The following is a 15,437-nucleotide window of genomic DNA, read 5'->3' on the forward strand; positions in this document are numbered from 1 at the left end:
AGTAAACGACCGAAAGGAAGACCGCATATAAGGTGGGTTGATGATATTAAAAGAGTAGCCGGAACAAATTGGAGATATGTTGCTCAGGATTGAGACCGATGGAAGGAATTGGGAGGGGCCTATGTCCAAACGTGGACGATAGAAGGCTAATAAGAAGAATAACAGATGTTTTATATATATATATATATATATATATATATATATATATATATATATATATATATATATATTCAAAGTGATTATTTCGACCAAAAACAATAAATAAATCTGTAGGAAATATCAGGTATGTGGTCTATAATAAAAAATCTTTATTTTTTCTAAAAACTCAATATTTCGCACATTTTTTTTGATGGCTTCTTCAGGAGTATACTGTAACAACAATTTTAACAACTTACAAAGACGTACAAACTAGATTTTAAAATACTTACAGAAAGTTAAAAGATTTCACAAATAAATAACATTGACATTAAAATAAAAATTGTTACTGTCATATATTAAAATGCATCTTAAAATTAATATAAGGAAAGGTCTGAAGCACGTTCGTTACAGTAATAAGACAAAACACATAAAATGACTCAAACGCAAAAAATAACAACAAACGAACAATTAGAGGAATACTATTACTTTAATTATTAAGGTTAGTTGTTTATTAAGGCGAGTGTTAACTTAATGATTACTGTAAATTTTATTTAATATATTACAATATATGTTACTTAACTGTCCAGTGTCTGTTTTGTAATTTAAAGTTTTTTTATTTTTGTTAATGTGATACATCTCCAGAAATAATCTACTTTTATAGTTATCAGACTGTGCCAAAATACGAGTATTATTATAGTCCAGCATATGACCGGTGTTTTCATAATGCTCAACTACTGCACACGTATTTTTTCTTAAGCGGCAATCACTTTTATGTTGTGTGATTCTTTGCTTTAACCATTGTGATGTCTGGCCAATGTAACTATTCTGACATCCTAGACATGGTATTTCATAAACAACGTTACTTCTATACAAGGTTGGTACTGGGTCTTTAATTTTTGAGAATAATTGTTTGCTGTTCATAGTATTGTATTTGGCTATATTGATATTGGGAACATCTTTAAATATGGATATGACTGAATGTGTTAGACCATTAATAAAGGGGAGTTTTTTATATATAATTGACTTATTGTTGGAATCATGGACGGGACCATCGTAGAAATTACTGCTGTAAATAAGTTTTTTTAAAATATGTTTAGGATATCCATTGTTGCGAAAGATTTTGTATAATATGTCTAGATTTTTTTGTAAAAAAGTGTCATCAACAATGGACGTTATTCTGTTTTTCATGCCTAATACGGTATTGTATTTTTGGCGAGTGGTATGATTTGAAAAATAATTAATATACCTGCCTGATGCTGTCGGCTTTTGGTACCAATCCAATATTAAAATATTATTCTCAGTTCTTATTACCCTTGTATCTAAAAATGGTACACCATATATATATACATATATATATATATATATATATATATATATATATATATATATATATATATATATATATATATATATATATATTAAAACGCCATAATACATGGCATTGGAGCACAAATTCGTCAAACTTTCCGTGATTTAACTGGCACCAATAGACTGATATATCGATATTTAAAGGTCTCCCTCTCATCAGTCAGTCGAGCTGGTACTACAAATTAAATCACGGAAGTTTCTCAGAACGTCTCCAAAAATTTCCGTGATTTAATTTGTAGTACCAGCTCGACTGACTGATGAGAGGGAGACCTTGAAATATCGATATATCAGTCTATTGGAGCCAGTTAAATCACGGAAAGTTTGACGAATTTGTGCTCCAATGCCATGTATTATGGCGTTTTAATTTATAAAAGCAATAGCAAGCTTTGCTAGAAGCTTTATTCTTTTTGCACATTCCGATAGCTCAGAGGATAGGAGACGATATTATTAAATCGTCTTCGTTCCCTGCCATCAAAAGAGATGGCGCCTCTGTAAGCTGCCACTAGAGTGGCGAAATTTTTGGAGACGTTCTGAGAAACTTCCGTGATTTAATTTGTAGTACCAGCTCGACTGACTGATGAGAGGGAGACCTTGAAATATCGATATATCAGTCTATTGGTGCCAGTTAAATCACGGAAAGTTTGACGAATTTGTGCTCCAATGCCATGTATTATGGCGTGTTAATTTATAAAAGCAATAGCAACCTTTGCTGGAAGCTTTATTCTTTTTGCACATTCTGATAGCTCAGAGGATAGGAGACGATATTATTAAATCGTCTTCGTTCCCTGCCATCAAAAGAGATGGCGCCTCTGTAAGCTGCCACTAGAGTGGCGAAATTTTTGGAGACGTTCTGAGAAACTTCCGTGATTTAATTTGTAGTACCAGCTCGACTGACTGATGAGAGGGAGACCTTAAAATATCGATATATCAGTCTATTGGTGCCAGTTAAATCACGGAAAGTTTGACGAATTTGTGCTCCAATGCCATGTATTATGGCGTTTTAATTTATAAAAGCAATAGCAAGCTTTGCTAGAAGCTTTATTCTTTTTGCATATATATATATATATATATATATATATATATATATATATATATATATATATATATATATATATATATATATATATATATATATATATATATATATATATATATATATATATATATATATATATATATATATATATATATATATATATATTAAATTTTGCATATATATATATATATATATATATATATATATATATATATATATATATATATATATATATATATATATATATATATATATATATATATATATATATATATATATATATATATATATATATATATATATATATATATATATATATATATATATATATATATATATATATATATATATATATATATATATATATAGTTTGAGTTTAATTCTTGAACCTTGATATATTTTTTTTACCAGTGTTTCTTGGGTTTAGGTTCATAAAAAAAAGCTTGTCTATGATGTTATGACCATATGTATTGATATATTATCCGACGTTTCGGCAGGAAATCCATGCCTTTTTCAAGGATTGACTAAAACAACATTTGTTGAAAGCTACAATACAATTTAAAAGAAAATCGACTTACCATGCAATCGTAAATTTAGTTTTGAAACAAGTACACAAATAGACGTCACAATTAAAACAATATTAAAATGTCAAAGCATAGGAGCGGACCCACTAAGTCATTGCGTTAAGAGAGTAATGAACTGTGTCAAAAATAATTATGGTGTTTATTAATATTTGATTTTATGTTAAGTCAAAATAGTTGTCATCGTCTCATAGGCGTGCTGAAATATTTTATAGTTAATTTTAGATTAAGTTGAAATATACCCTATTAAGGTTTTTGACATCCCGTTTATCATTGACAGCGTTGTTATTTTTTTTTTTAATTTCTATGGACTGTAGAAGTTGCTCACAAAGGATATAATCTCTTGAAAAGGAATTTTACTAAACTAAAAACTAAAATCCCGCAATCAAAAAAATCACATGTTGTATATGAAATTCCTTGTTCAAATTGCGATGGGGTATATATCGGACAAACCAGCCAGCTACTAAACTCTAGAATTAGGTCTCACAAATATGACAAAAATAACACTACAGCCCTCACAAAACATGAAAACGAAAAGAAACACAAATTTGATTTCGATAAAACTAAAATCCTAAAAAGTGAACCAAACAAAAAGAAGAGAGAACTTCTAGAGTCCATAGAAATTTAAAAAAAATAACAACGCTGTCAATGATAAACGGGATGTCAAAAACCTTAATAGGGTATATTTCAACTTAATCTAAAATTAACTATAAAATATTTCAGCACGCCTATGAGACGATGACAACTATTTTGACTTAACATAAAATCAAATATTAATAAACACCATAATTATTTTTGACACAGTTCATTACTCTCTTAACGCAATGACTTAGTGGGTCCGCTCCTATGCTTTGACATTTTAATATTGTTTTAATTGTGACGTCTATTTGTGTACTTGTTTCAAAACTAAATTTACGATTGCATGGTAAGTCGATTTTCTTTTAAATTGTATTGTAGCTTTCAATAAATGTTGTTTTAGTCAATCCTTGAAAAAGGCATGGATTTCCTGCCGAAACGTCGGATAATATATCAATACATATGGTCATAACATCATAGACAAGCTTTTTTTTATGAACCTAAACCCAAGAAACACTGGTAATATATATATATATATATATATATATATATATATATATATATATATATATATATGAAAATTACTAAGTTCTCGGGAAGAACCGCGTTGAGAATTTATAACTCGACGTTTCGGCACCCTTTTTGGAGCCATTATCAAGAGGGGTATGGTTCCGTTCGAGTTCGGGGTCTCAATCTGCCTACTCCCCTCACTCGTGACGTACCAGTAGTGTCTTGTTCTCTAGGAGAACGGTCAAGCGGCACTGAGGTCTCAATCTGCCTACTCCTCAGTGTCGAGTGACGACCTGTCTTCGCCTGTGTAGCTCCTTTTATACTCTCAGTGCGCGCGGGAACTGTATGCGCGGGAGAGGCCTGAGTGGGATCGACTGACGTGGGGATTCGCCGAAGCAGCGGTCGCCATGTTGCCGGCAGTCTTTTGGCGTCATCGCGTGTGTTTAGGCTGTGAGGGCGTTTTTCAATTTCGATGGCTTCACGGATGATTCTCGATTTTAAGGAGCGGACAGGGGCGATGGTTTTTGCTTTCTCGAAATCTATTTGGTGACCTGTCTGAATATGATGTTGGGCAAGGGCTGAAGTAGTGTCGGAATGTTTTACAGATATGGAATGTTCGTAGATACGGTTTTGGATTCGTCGGTTTGTCTGTCCTATGTATGTCCGTGGGCAACTGGAACAAGGTATCTCGTAGACACCATGGTCTTCATTGGGGATTTGGTCTTTTACGGATCTGACAAGATTGCACAACTTGGAGTGAGTAGTGAAGACGGTTTTGATATTTAGAGGGGTAAGAATTCTACTAATCTTGTCAGTGACACCTTTGATAAAAGGTAGAAAGATTTTGGGTTGATCGGGCGGCAAGTTTTCTTTATTAGATGGAATGGGATTTAGATGTTTCTGAATGCTCCTATTGATTTGGGTTTTATGGTAGCCGTTTTGTAAGAGTGTTTGCCTTATTGAATTTATTTCAGATGGTCTGTGATTGTCGTCACTAAGCCTTATAGAGCGAGAAACAAGAGTGTTGACAACTGAACTGAGTTGGGCGGGGTGATGATGTGACTGGGCATTGAGATACCGATTTGTATGGGTGGGTTTTCGGTACACGGAATAGGAAAAACTGTGAGGTGGCTGTTTTTGAATAAGTACATCAAGGAATGGTAAAGACTCCTCAGACTCAACTTCCATCGTGAATTGAATACTGGGGTGTATTCCATTCAGGTGGGAGAGGAAGAGATCTAACGTATCTTTACCATGGGGCCAAATGACAAAAGTGTCATCAACGTACCGTAACCAGCAAGTGGGTTTGAGATTTGATGATGACAGGGCTATTGTTTCGAAATGCTCCATGTAGATATCAGCTATTACGGGAGAGAGAGGGGATCCCATTGGGGCACCTTTGATTTGACGGTAGAATTGATTTTGGAATGAAAAGTATGTGTTAGACATGCAATGTTTTATAAGAGATAATGTGTCTTGGGGGATTTGATGTTTGGAGTCCAAGATGGAAATGGTTTCATCAATAGGAATGTTGGTGAATAAAGAAACAATGTCAAAACTGACTAGAATATCTGAGGATGAGATAGAAATATTTTTCAAAAGATCAATGAAATGGAAAGAATTTTTGACGAATGACAAGGCGTTTTCGGCTAGTGGTTGTAGGGATGAGGCGAGATGTTTTGCCAATTTCTGAGTGGGGCAATTGTATGCACTGACGATGGGTCTTAGAGGAACGTTGGGCTTATGAATTTTTGGAAGTCCGTATATTCTTGGACACAAGACACAACAAATTCCCGACTTTTCAAAACCTACAATGATATCCACTCTCACAATATACATCCATTATTATGGGACACTTTCGATCGCCTTTCTCATCAAAAAGCTCAACACATTTCTGACACCAAAACCCAAACCCAGAAACGCAAACTAGCCACACTCATCGCTCATCAAAATCCACAGCCACCTTCAAATCAACAACCTTCTACTGTTGTACGCAATTTCTCAGATGTTAACATATCCGATTCAGCTACCAAAGCTCTGTCTAAAGGCTTCAATTTTTCTGTCACTCCTCTTTCAATCCCAACGGAGAAAATTATTTGTCAAACTGAAGAAGCTATTTCTCATCTTCCTTCCGACCAAGCCGAAATTGCCAGACAAGATGTCGCCAGAATTCTCCGTACTTCCAAACCCCCACCGACAAATATCAGTCTTTCAGAAAGACGTGCCCTTAAAGAACTCTACAACAACCCTGACATCGTCATCCTTCCGGCAGACAAAGGTAATGCCACCGTCATTCTCAACACTTCTAATTATTTCGACAAAATGTCCGAACTTCTTAATTCTACAGAATACAAACGAGTCCCAAACGATCCCACTACCTATCTAGAAAAAACGACCAAATCTATCATAAATAAGTCCACTCTACCTCCAGACATCAAAAAATCTCTTACACCCAGAGAAAAATCGTCCCGATTCCAAGAATATACGGACTTCCAAAAATTCATAAGCCCAACGTTCCTCTAAGACCCATCGTCAGTGCATACAATTGCCCCACTCAGAAATTGGCAAAACATCTCGCCTCATCCCTACAACCACTAGCCGAAAACGCCTTGTCATTCGTCAAAAATTCTTTCCATTTCATTGATCTTTTGAAAAATATTTCTATCTCATCCTCAGATATTCTAGTCAGTTTTGACATTGTTTCTTTATTCACCAACATTCCTATTGATGAAACCATTTCCATCTTGGACTCCAAACATCAAATCCCCCAAGACACATTATCTCTTATAAAACATTGCATGTCTAACACATACTTTTCATTCCAAAATCAATTCTACCGTCAAATCAAAGGTGCCCCAATGGGATCCCCTCTCTCTCCCGTAATAGCTGATATCTACATGGAGCATTTCGAAACAATAGCCCTGTCATCATCAAATCTCAAACCCACTTGCTGGTTACGGTACGTTGATGACACTTTTGTCATTTGGCCCCATGGTAAAGATACGTTAGATCTCTTCCTCTCCCACCTGAATGGAATACACCCCAGTATTCAATTCACGATGGAAGTTGAGTCTGAGGAGTCTTTACCATTCCTTGATGTACTTATTCAAAAACAGCCACCTCACAGTTTTTCCTATTCCGTGTACCGAAAACCCACCCATACAAATCGGTATCTCAATGCCCAGTCACATCATCACCCCGCCCAACTCAGTTCAGTTGTCAACACTCTTGTTTCTCGCTCTATAAGGCTTAGTGACGACAATCACAGACCATCTGAAATAAATTCAATAAGGCAAACACTCTTACAAAACGGCTACCATAAAACCCAAATCAATAGGAGCATTCAGAAACATCTAAATCCCATTCCATCTAATAAAGAAAACTTGCCGCCCGATCAACCCAAAATCTTTCTACCTTTTATCAAAGGTGTCACTGACAAGATTAGTAGAATTCTTACCCCTCTAAATATCAAAACCGTCTTCACTACTCACTCCAAGTTGTGCAATCTTGTCAGATCCGTAAAAGACCAAATCCCCAATGAAGACCATGGTGTCTACGAGATACCTTGTTCCAGTTGCCCACGGACATACATAGGACAGACAAACCGACGAATCCAAAACCGTATCTACGAACATTCCATATCTGTAAAACATTCCGACACTACTTCAGCCCTTGCCCAACATCATATTCAGACAGGTCACCAAATAGATTTCGAGAAAGCAAAAACCATCGCCCCTGTCCGCTCCTTAAAATCGAGAATCATCCGTGAAGCCATCGAAATTGAAAAACGCCCTCACAGCCTAAACACACGCGATGACGCCAAAAGACTGCCGGCAACATGGCGACCGCTGCTTCGGCGAATCCCCACGTCAGTCGATCCCACTCAGGCCTCTCCCGCGCATACAGTTCCCGCGCGCACTGAGAGTATAAAAGGAGCTACACAGGCGAAGACAGGTCGTCACTCGACACTGAGGAGTAGGCAGATTGAGACCTCAGTGCCGCTTGACCGTTCTCCTAGAGAACAAGACACTACTGGTACGTCACGAGTGAGGGGAGTAGGCAGATTGAGACCCCGAACTCGAACGGAACCATACCCCTCTTGATAATGGCTCCAAAAAGGGTGCCGAAACGTCGAGTTATAAATTCTCAACGCGGTTCTTCCCGAGAACTTAGTAATTTTCATTTACCTGACCGCGGAAATCTTTCCGAACATATATATATATATATATATATATATATATATATATAAAGAAGTTTGGTATTATTGACTGACAATATGTAGACTTTAGTTTTTTATTGAGGTTGCAGTCATTTATTTCTAAGGGGCAGGGTAAGAGAAACTCTGTGTTATAATCAAGCTTTCGCAAAATTTATTTGCTTCGTCAGGATTAGCTAAAATTATTATATAGTTATAAATAAATACAACGAAATGAAAGAACATTGCATAAAAATTAGTACAAAAACTTACAATTATAACACAGAGTTTCTCTTACCCTGCCCCTTAGAAATAAATGACTGCAACCTCAATAAAAAACTAAAGTCTATATATATATATATATATATATATATATATCAATCGGTTTTAAAACGTCTTGCGACGTTGTCCGATGCCTAATTTCCATGACACTCTATCATCCCATTGGCCCTCTCTAAGATCTCTTGCGCTCATCGCCTTCGTTACTCCCTCTCTCCAAGATTTCTTGGATCTTCGTCTCTTTCTGCTATCATCATCCAGCCCCAAAAGTCCACTGCTGAACATAGGCCTCCTCCCTTCGTTTCCAACCCCATCTATCCTGCGCCGCCCTCATCAAGTTTTTATTTACTTTTCTCAAGTCGTCAGTCCATCTTGTAGGCGGTCGACCGACGCTTCTCTTGTCTTCTCTTGGCCTCCATTCCAATAACCTCTTCGTCCATCGCCCATCTGTCATTCTGGCTACGTGTCCTGCCCATCTCCACTTCAACCTGGCTATCCTCTCGATGACGTCAGTTACCTTTGTTCTTCTCCTGATTTCTTCGTTTCTGATTTTGTCTCGCAGAGTTATTCCTAACATTGACCGCTCCATTCTTCTCTGCGTGACTCTTAGTTTGGTAGCCGAGGCTTTAGTTAAGGTAAGGGTTTCTGATCCGTACGTCAAGACTGGGAGGACGCACTGATCGAATACCTTTCTCTTTAGACATGTGGGTAACTCACTTTTAAAAGTTTCTCTCAGTTTTCCAAATGCTGCCCACCCAAGACCGATTCTTCTCTTCAGCTCATGAGTCTGGTTATCCCTGCCAATCGTAATTTCATGTCCCAGGTATTTATATCTATCTAAGAGTTCTATTTCCTTCCCACCAATACTGATGTTCTGGTTGGGTACCAAATTTGTCATTATTTTTGTTTTTGAGATGTTTATATTTAAACCTACATTTTCTGTAGCTACAACGAGTTCTTGTACCATCTCTCTTGCCATACCTAGATCCTCAGCTACTATGACTATATCATCGGCGAACCGTAAGTTGTTTAGGTATTCTCCATCTATTTTTATTCCCTTTGTCATCCAATCCAAACTCTTGAAAGCATGTTCTAAGACCGTATTAAAAAGTTTAGGTGACATTGGGTCTCCTTGTCTAACCCCCCCTTCGCCCTGTCTCCTTTCTGCTATAGTATGTTTTATATTTGATTAATACTTTCTAATTACCTATTACAAGAGAAAATTAAACAGGGCTATTGAAAGTTGAAACTTCTAACCGATTCTAACTCTTCACGTGTTCTTTTATAGTATCTTACTTTCATCTTTCCGTTTGCAATTGTCATTTCGAGTAGCATGATTAACTTTTCTGGTAGACCTGATTCTCTCAATATCATATATATTATTGACCTACTCAATAATGTTATAGGCCCTTTGTTAATCAATAATTATATGTTGTAATACGTTGTCAGAATGTGTAAAACTTTTATTGAGTAAGGCTTGAATCTATTAAAAATTTTAACATTTATAATAAAGTATCAATTTTTAGGACCTTTCCCAGTAAACTACGATGTAAAAAACTGGAACATGTTAGCCCAATATCTTTGTTCTGAGAAACGACAAACAATTCCTGTATATACCAGAGCAAAACTTTTACATGACGCTTGGAATTTGGCTTATGCTGGAGATCTCAGTTTTGGCACTGCATTAAACATGACTCTATTCTTAAAACATGAAAGGGAATATTTGGCTTGGGATCCTGTTTTTACATTGATTGATCACATTGGAAGACATATCGACAGCTCGTCAGTACATTCAAAGTTCCAGGTAGGTTCATCGAATCATCATTATTAAATCTTTTCTCTTCCTCTAATATTTCTTCTTCTTTAAGCGCCGTCTCCCGATCGGAAGTTGAATGAATATCATCATCAATATCATTACTTTATCTACCGCCGCTTTCAAGAGTTCTATTGGACCGCATTTAAACCAGTCCCTTAAATTCTTCAACCATGGCGCTCTTATTCTTGCTATACTCCTTCCTCCTCTTATCTTTCCCTATATTATCAGTTTTAGCAATTATCGCTGTCTCCTCTTACATGTCCCAGATAATATAACTTTCTTATTTTTATTGTGTATTCGTATTCTTTATCCATTTCTCGCAATACTTCTGTGTTCGTTTTCTTGTGTCCATGCTCTAAGCATCCTTCTGCAACACTAAATTTCAATTGACTGTAGTTTATTTATGTGTTCTTGCTTCAATGTCCAGCTTTCAAGTCCTATTGCAGTATTGAAAACACGTAGCATCCCAAAGCACATAAAAACGTTTTTTTACAAACGCATTTCTAGTTATTTTTATCCTGGCCCTTATTTCTATGTTTTGATCATTATTGTCTGAAATTCACGTTCTTAGGTATTCGTATTTGTCAACCCTTTCTATCGGTACCTTTTCCAAATGTATGATTGTTTGTATATTTGTTTTCTTAGTTATTGTCATGCATTTCGTCTTTTTTATATTCATTTTTTAGTCCATATTTTTCAGAGAAACTGTTTGCAGTTTTTAGTGCTACTTGGAGTTTTTCAGCAAAGCTTGCCATAATCACGGTGTCATCTACATTCTACATATCTTATGTTAATAGATCTTCCATTAATTATTATTACTTCACTTTGAGATAGTTATGGGTGAGGCCGATAACTGGCCTATTAGAAATATCTCGAGAACTAAAGGCAACAGAATCATGAAAATTGGAATGTGGGGATTGTGAAGGATGATCTATTAAATGAAAATATTGTCATCTCTTTGCAACTTCCGGTTATACCGGAAGTTGCTTATAACTTCGTTTTTTTAAATGGGACACCCTATATATTTTTACATTTTTGGATTCTTCTCAATATCTTCTTTCTTAAAATATGAGGTTTTGTAATATTATACAGGGTATTTTAAAAGATATTTACGTTTTTTATTAATTTCGTAGCAATATTCACACCCTGTTGAATTGTAACAGTTTGACATTAAAAACTCTGCTTACGTTCAAGTGATTTTTAATATAGTCGACTTATTGTTAAGAATCATTAGTATAGCTAATTTTGAAATTTTAGTATACAGGGTTGGTCGAAACTCGGAATGAATATTTTCTGAGTTTTCTTAAATGGAACACCCTGTATTTTAGTATTGTAATGAAATGATATTTCAGGGTACTTTTTTATTTTATAAGTATTCCCTATATCTAATTGCTTTAATTTGTAAGTTATTGGTGATTCAAACTAAACATTAATTGCAACAAAAAATACGTAAAATTTTATTAGGTTGGCCGTGAAAAAATTCAATCACAAATAATTTTTCAGACATAAATACATATTAATCAAGACTGATCCTTAAAATGACCAATAATGGTTTAGCTATCAAAATACCTACGTAGTTAAGATTGTTGGTGCGATTAACAATTAAGCACAAATTAAAGCAGTTAGGTATAGGGAATGCTTAAGAAATAAAAAGTACCAAAAAATATCATTTCATTGCAATACTAAAATACAGAGTGTTCCATTTAAGAAAACTCAGAAAATACTCATTCCGAGTTTCGACCAACCCTGTATACTAAAATTAAAAATTTAGCTATACTAATGATTCTTAACAATAGTAGACTATATTAAAAATCGTTTGAACGTAAGTAGAGTTTTACATGTCAAACTATTACAATTCTACAGGGTGTGAATATTGCTACGAAATTAATACAAAAACGTAATTATCTTTTAAAATACCCTGTATAACATTATAAAACCTCATATTTTAAGAAAGAAGACATCGAAGAGAATCCAAAAATGTAAAAATATACAGGGTGTCCTATTTAAAAAAAACGAAGTTATAATCAAGTTCCGGTATAACCGGAAGTTGCAAAGAGATGAAAATATTTTCATTTAATAGGTCATCCTTTAAAACACCTACATTCCAATTTTCATGAGTCTGTTGCCTTTAGTTCTCGAGATATTTCTAATAGGCCAGTTATCTGCCTCACCATATATACATTAAATAGTAATGGAGACATAATACATCCCTGCCTAACTCCTCTCCTGATTTCAATTTCTGGACTGGGTTCGTTATCTATTACAATATGTGTTCTTTGATTCCTGTAAAGGTTGGTTATTATTCGTAAGTCCCTTTTGTCTATGTTTTTTATCTTTAGAATTTGAACTATTTTTTCATGTCTCATGTCTTACTTTGTCAAGAGAAATGTCAGATAATATTTAGTATTAGGTAAAAATAAAGCATAATATGTATCAAAAGAAACTTTTAACATCAAACATAGCCACAAAAAAGTTGATACAGTGAACCCCGATAAGTCGGCCTCCGATAACCCGTAAGTCCGGCTAACCCGGACCGATTTTCATAAGACAAAGCAAACATTTTTTCAGTTTGACTGAGTTTTTTACCAAGAAATGAACAACACTGTATACAACTTTTTTTTTATTTTTATTTAATGGCATAGACATTAGTCATTCAGCCAGTTGCAACAAAGATTATACAATCCTATCCCTAATACAAAATTAAACAAAATCAATATACTAATACAATAAATAACACAATACAATAATAATACAATAAAAACAATGATGAATTTCTGATAAAGTGATATAAAACTTATGTTAAAAAAGGATGCAAATCTGAACATAAATCATAAAAAATTTCACTCCTGCGTACAACTTATAGGACCGTGTGTGTATCTGACAAGAAATCTATAATGATATTGTATATTTGTTGTGAGCCTGTAGCCAACAGAGACTGGATATTGAATGGTGAATGCATAAGAATGTTTAATTAAATTTTTATAGAGAGAGTTTGAATGCTGTTGAAACTTAGTACATTCAAAAATATGATCAAGATCACCCTGTTTTCCACAATGTTTGCAATTATCATCTTCAATCACATTTATTTTATATAAATGACGTGGATAGCAAGCATGCCCAAAACGTAGTGGATTTATAGTTGTTATATATTTACGTGGAGCTTTAAAACTCTTAAACCAGGTACTTTGTGGAATCACTGGTTGTAAAGTGGTGTATCTTGTGGGGTTTGTTAATCAATAATGATCCCATTGATCTTTCCATGTCAATAGTTGGTTTCTTTTAAAAATAGTAATAACATCTGATACACATAAAGAATATGACAATAAAGTGCCTGATGTTATACTGGATTTAGCTAAGTAGTCTACATATTCATTATCTTTGAGTCCAATATGTGCCTTAACCCAAATAAATTTTATATTGAAGCCAGAATCTTCTAAACGCTTTAACATTATCCTTTATTAAGAATATGTAAGGATTACTAAATGTTTTGGGCAAAAAAGTTTTTTTAATATTCTATAAAACTGATAGGCAGTCTGAAAGAATTAATGTTTTTTTCGTATAAGAGTTTTTAATATAGTTCAACGCTTCGAGTATGGTCAATGATTCCGCAGAGAAAATTGAAAACTCATTGGGAAGTTTGTACTTGCATTCGAAACCTCCTGAGGGTAAAAAATAAGCACAGCCAGTCGCTTCTCTTGATTTAGATGCATATGTGTATACACCTGTGGCATCACTGTAGCAGTTCAAAATAGACCTCAGGATATTGTTGCTGATTATGTTGTTTTCGTTGTATGTGGGTATTATTACATCAGTTGTTTGGAAGAGGGCAAAGTAGAGTAAATTTTTGTCTACTGTGTTCAATTCCTTTGAAAAAATAGTATTGTTCTGTAATGCAGTGCATATAGGCGGATATGGTTTTTTAATCCAATACTTAAACTTAATTTAGGCTAACCCGGACCGATTTTCATAAGACAAAGCAAACATTTTTTCAGTTTGACTGAGTTTTTTACCAATAAATGTACAAATACTGTATACAACTGTAGGTAATTTAGATGCATTGTGTATTTCATGTTTTTGGAATTATAATTATCTGTAATTAGTTTATCTGTGATTATACCGTATTTTATTAATTTTTACCATATTCTCCGGCTAACCTGGATTTTCGATAACCCGGATCGGTCGCGGTCCCGATTAATCCGACTTATCGAGGTTCCACTGTATACATAACTCTCATCAAGCCAGTCCTCTACGCGTCAGAAATGTGGACGATGAAGAACGTTTAGGCTGTTTTGTACGTAAACTCCTCAGACATATTTATAAAGGGGTGCAGGAAAACGGATTATCGCGTAGACAATATAATTATTGCATTTTGAGCTTTACCGCCTTTCTAGTGAACCTAGTTTTGGTAGGCCCATCTAAATAAACAGGCTGCGGTGGCTATAGGCCACTTAGATAGAATAAACGAGATGGAGCCGTCAAAACACATTTATAACCAAAGACCAAAAGGAGTGAAGAATAGAGAAAGGCCCAAGCACGATTTAAAGACCAGGTGGAAGACGACCTGCGAGTGCTAAGAGTACGAAATCGTGAAACCAAGGCGAAGGATAGGAATAAATGGAAGCTGATTCTAGAACAGGCCAAGACCCACTAGGGCAGTGCCGTAGCTAGGGTGGGGCGGGGGGCGGTTGGCCCCGGGTGTCACCCAATCAGGGGTGACACCCGAGAGACCCGATCACACAAGAATAAATCATTACTTTGTGACTTTACTCACGTATCAATCTAAAGTTCGATATTATTTTGTGAACACACGAAACCACAGTATAAATAGGTACACTAGAACTTGGAAGTAAAATCGTAAAAAGAAGTAAAGAAGTAAGAGGTAAAAAAGGCGCATGGCGCCTTTATGACTCTCGCATTACTGGTCGCGTAGAAACGTAC

General features: G+C 35.1%; 1 protein-coding gene across 1 annotated transcript in view; it reads left to right on the forward strand.

Annotated features, from left to right (window-relative positions):
• LOC114333545 (aminopeptidase N) overlaps positions 1 to 15,437 on the forward strand; it is a 237,685-nt gene that overhangs the window by 188,283 nt on the left and 33,965 nt on the right. The window contains exon 12 of the mRNA XM_050652739.1: positions 10,210 to 10,487. Within this exon, the coding sequence (XP_050508696.1) occupies positions 10,210 to 10,487 (278 nt within the window). The remainder of the gene's footprint in view (positions 1 to 10,209; positions 10,488 to 15,437) is intronic.

Source organism: Diabrotica virgifera, chromosome 6 (genome assembly GCF_917563875.1).
Source record: "Diabrotica virgifera virgifera chromosome 6, PGI_DIABVI_V3a".
Taxonomy (NCBI): Eukaryota; Metazoa; Arthropoda; class Insecta; order Coleoptera; family Chrysomelidae; genus Diabrotica; species Diabrotica virgifera.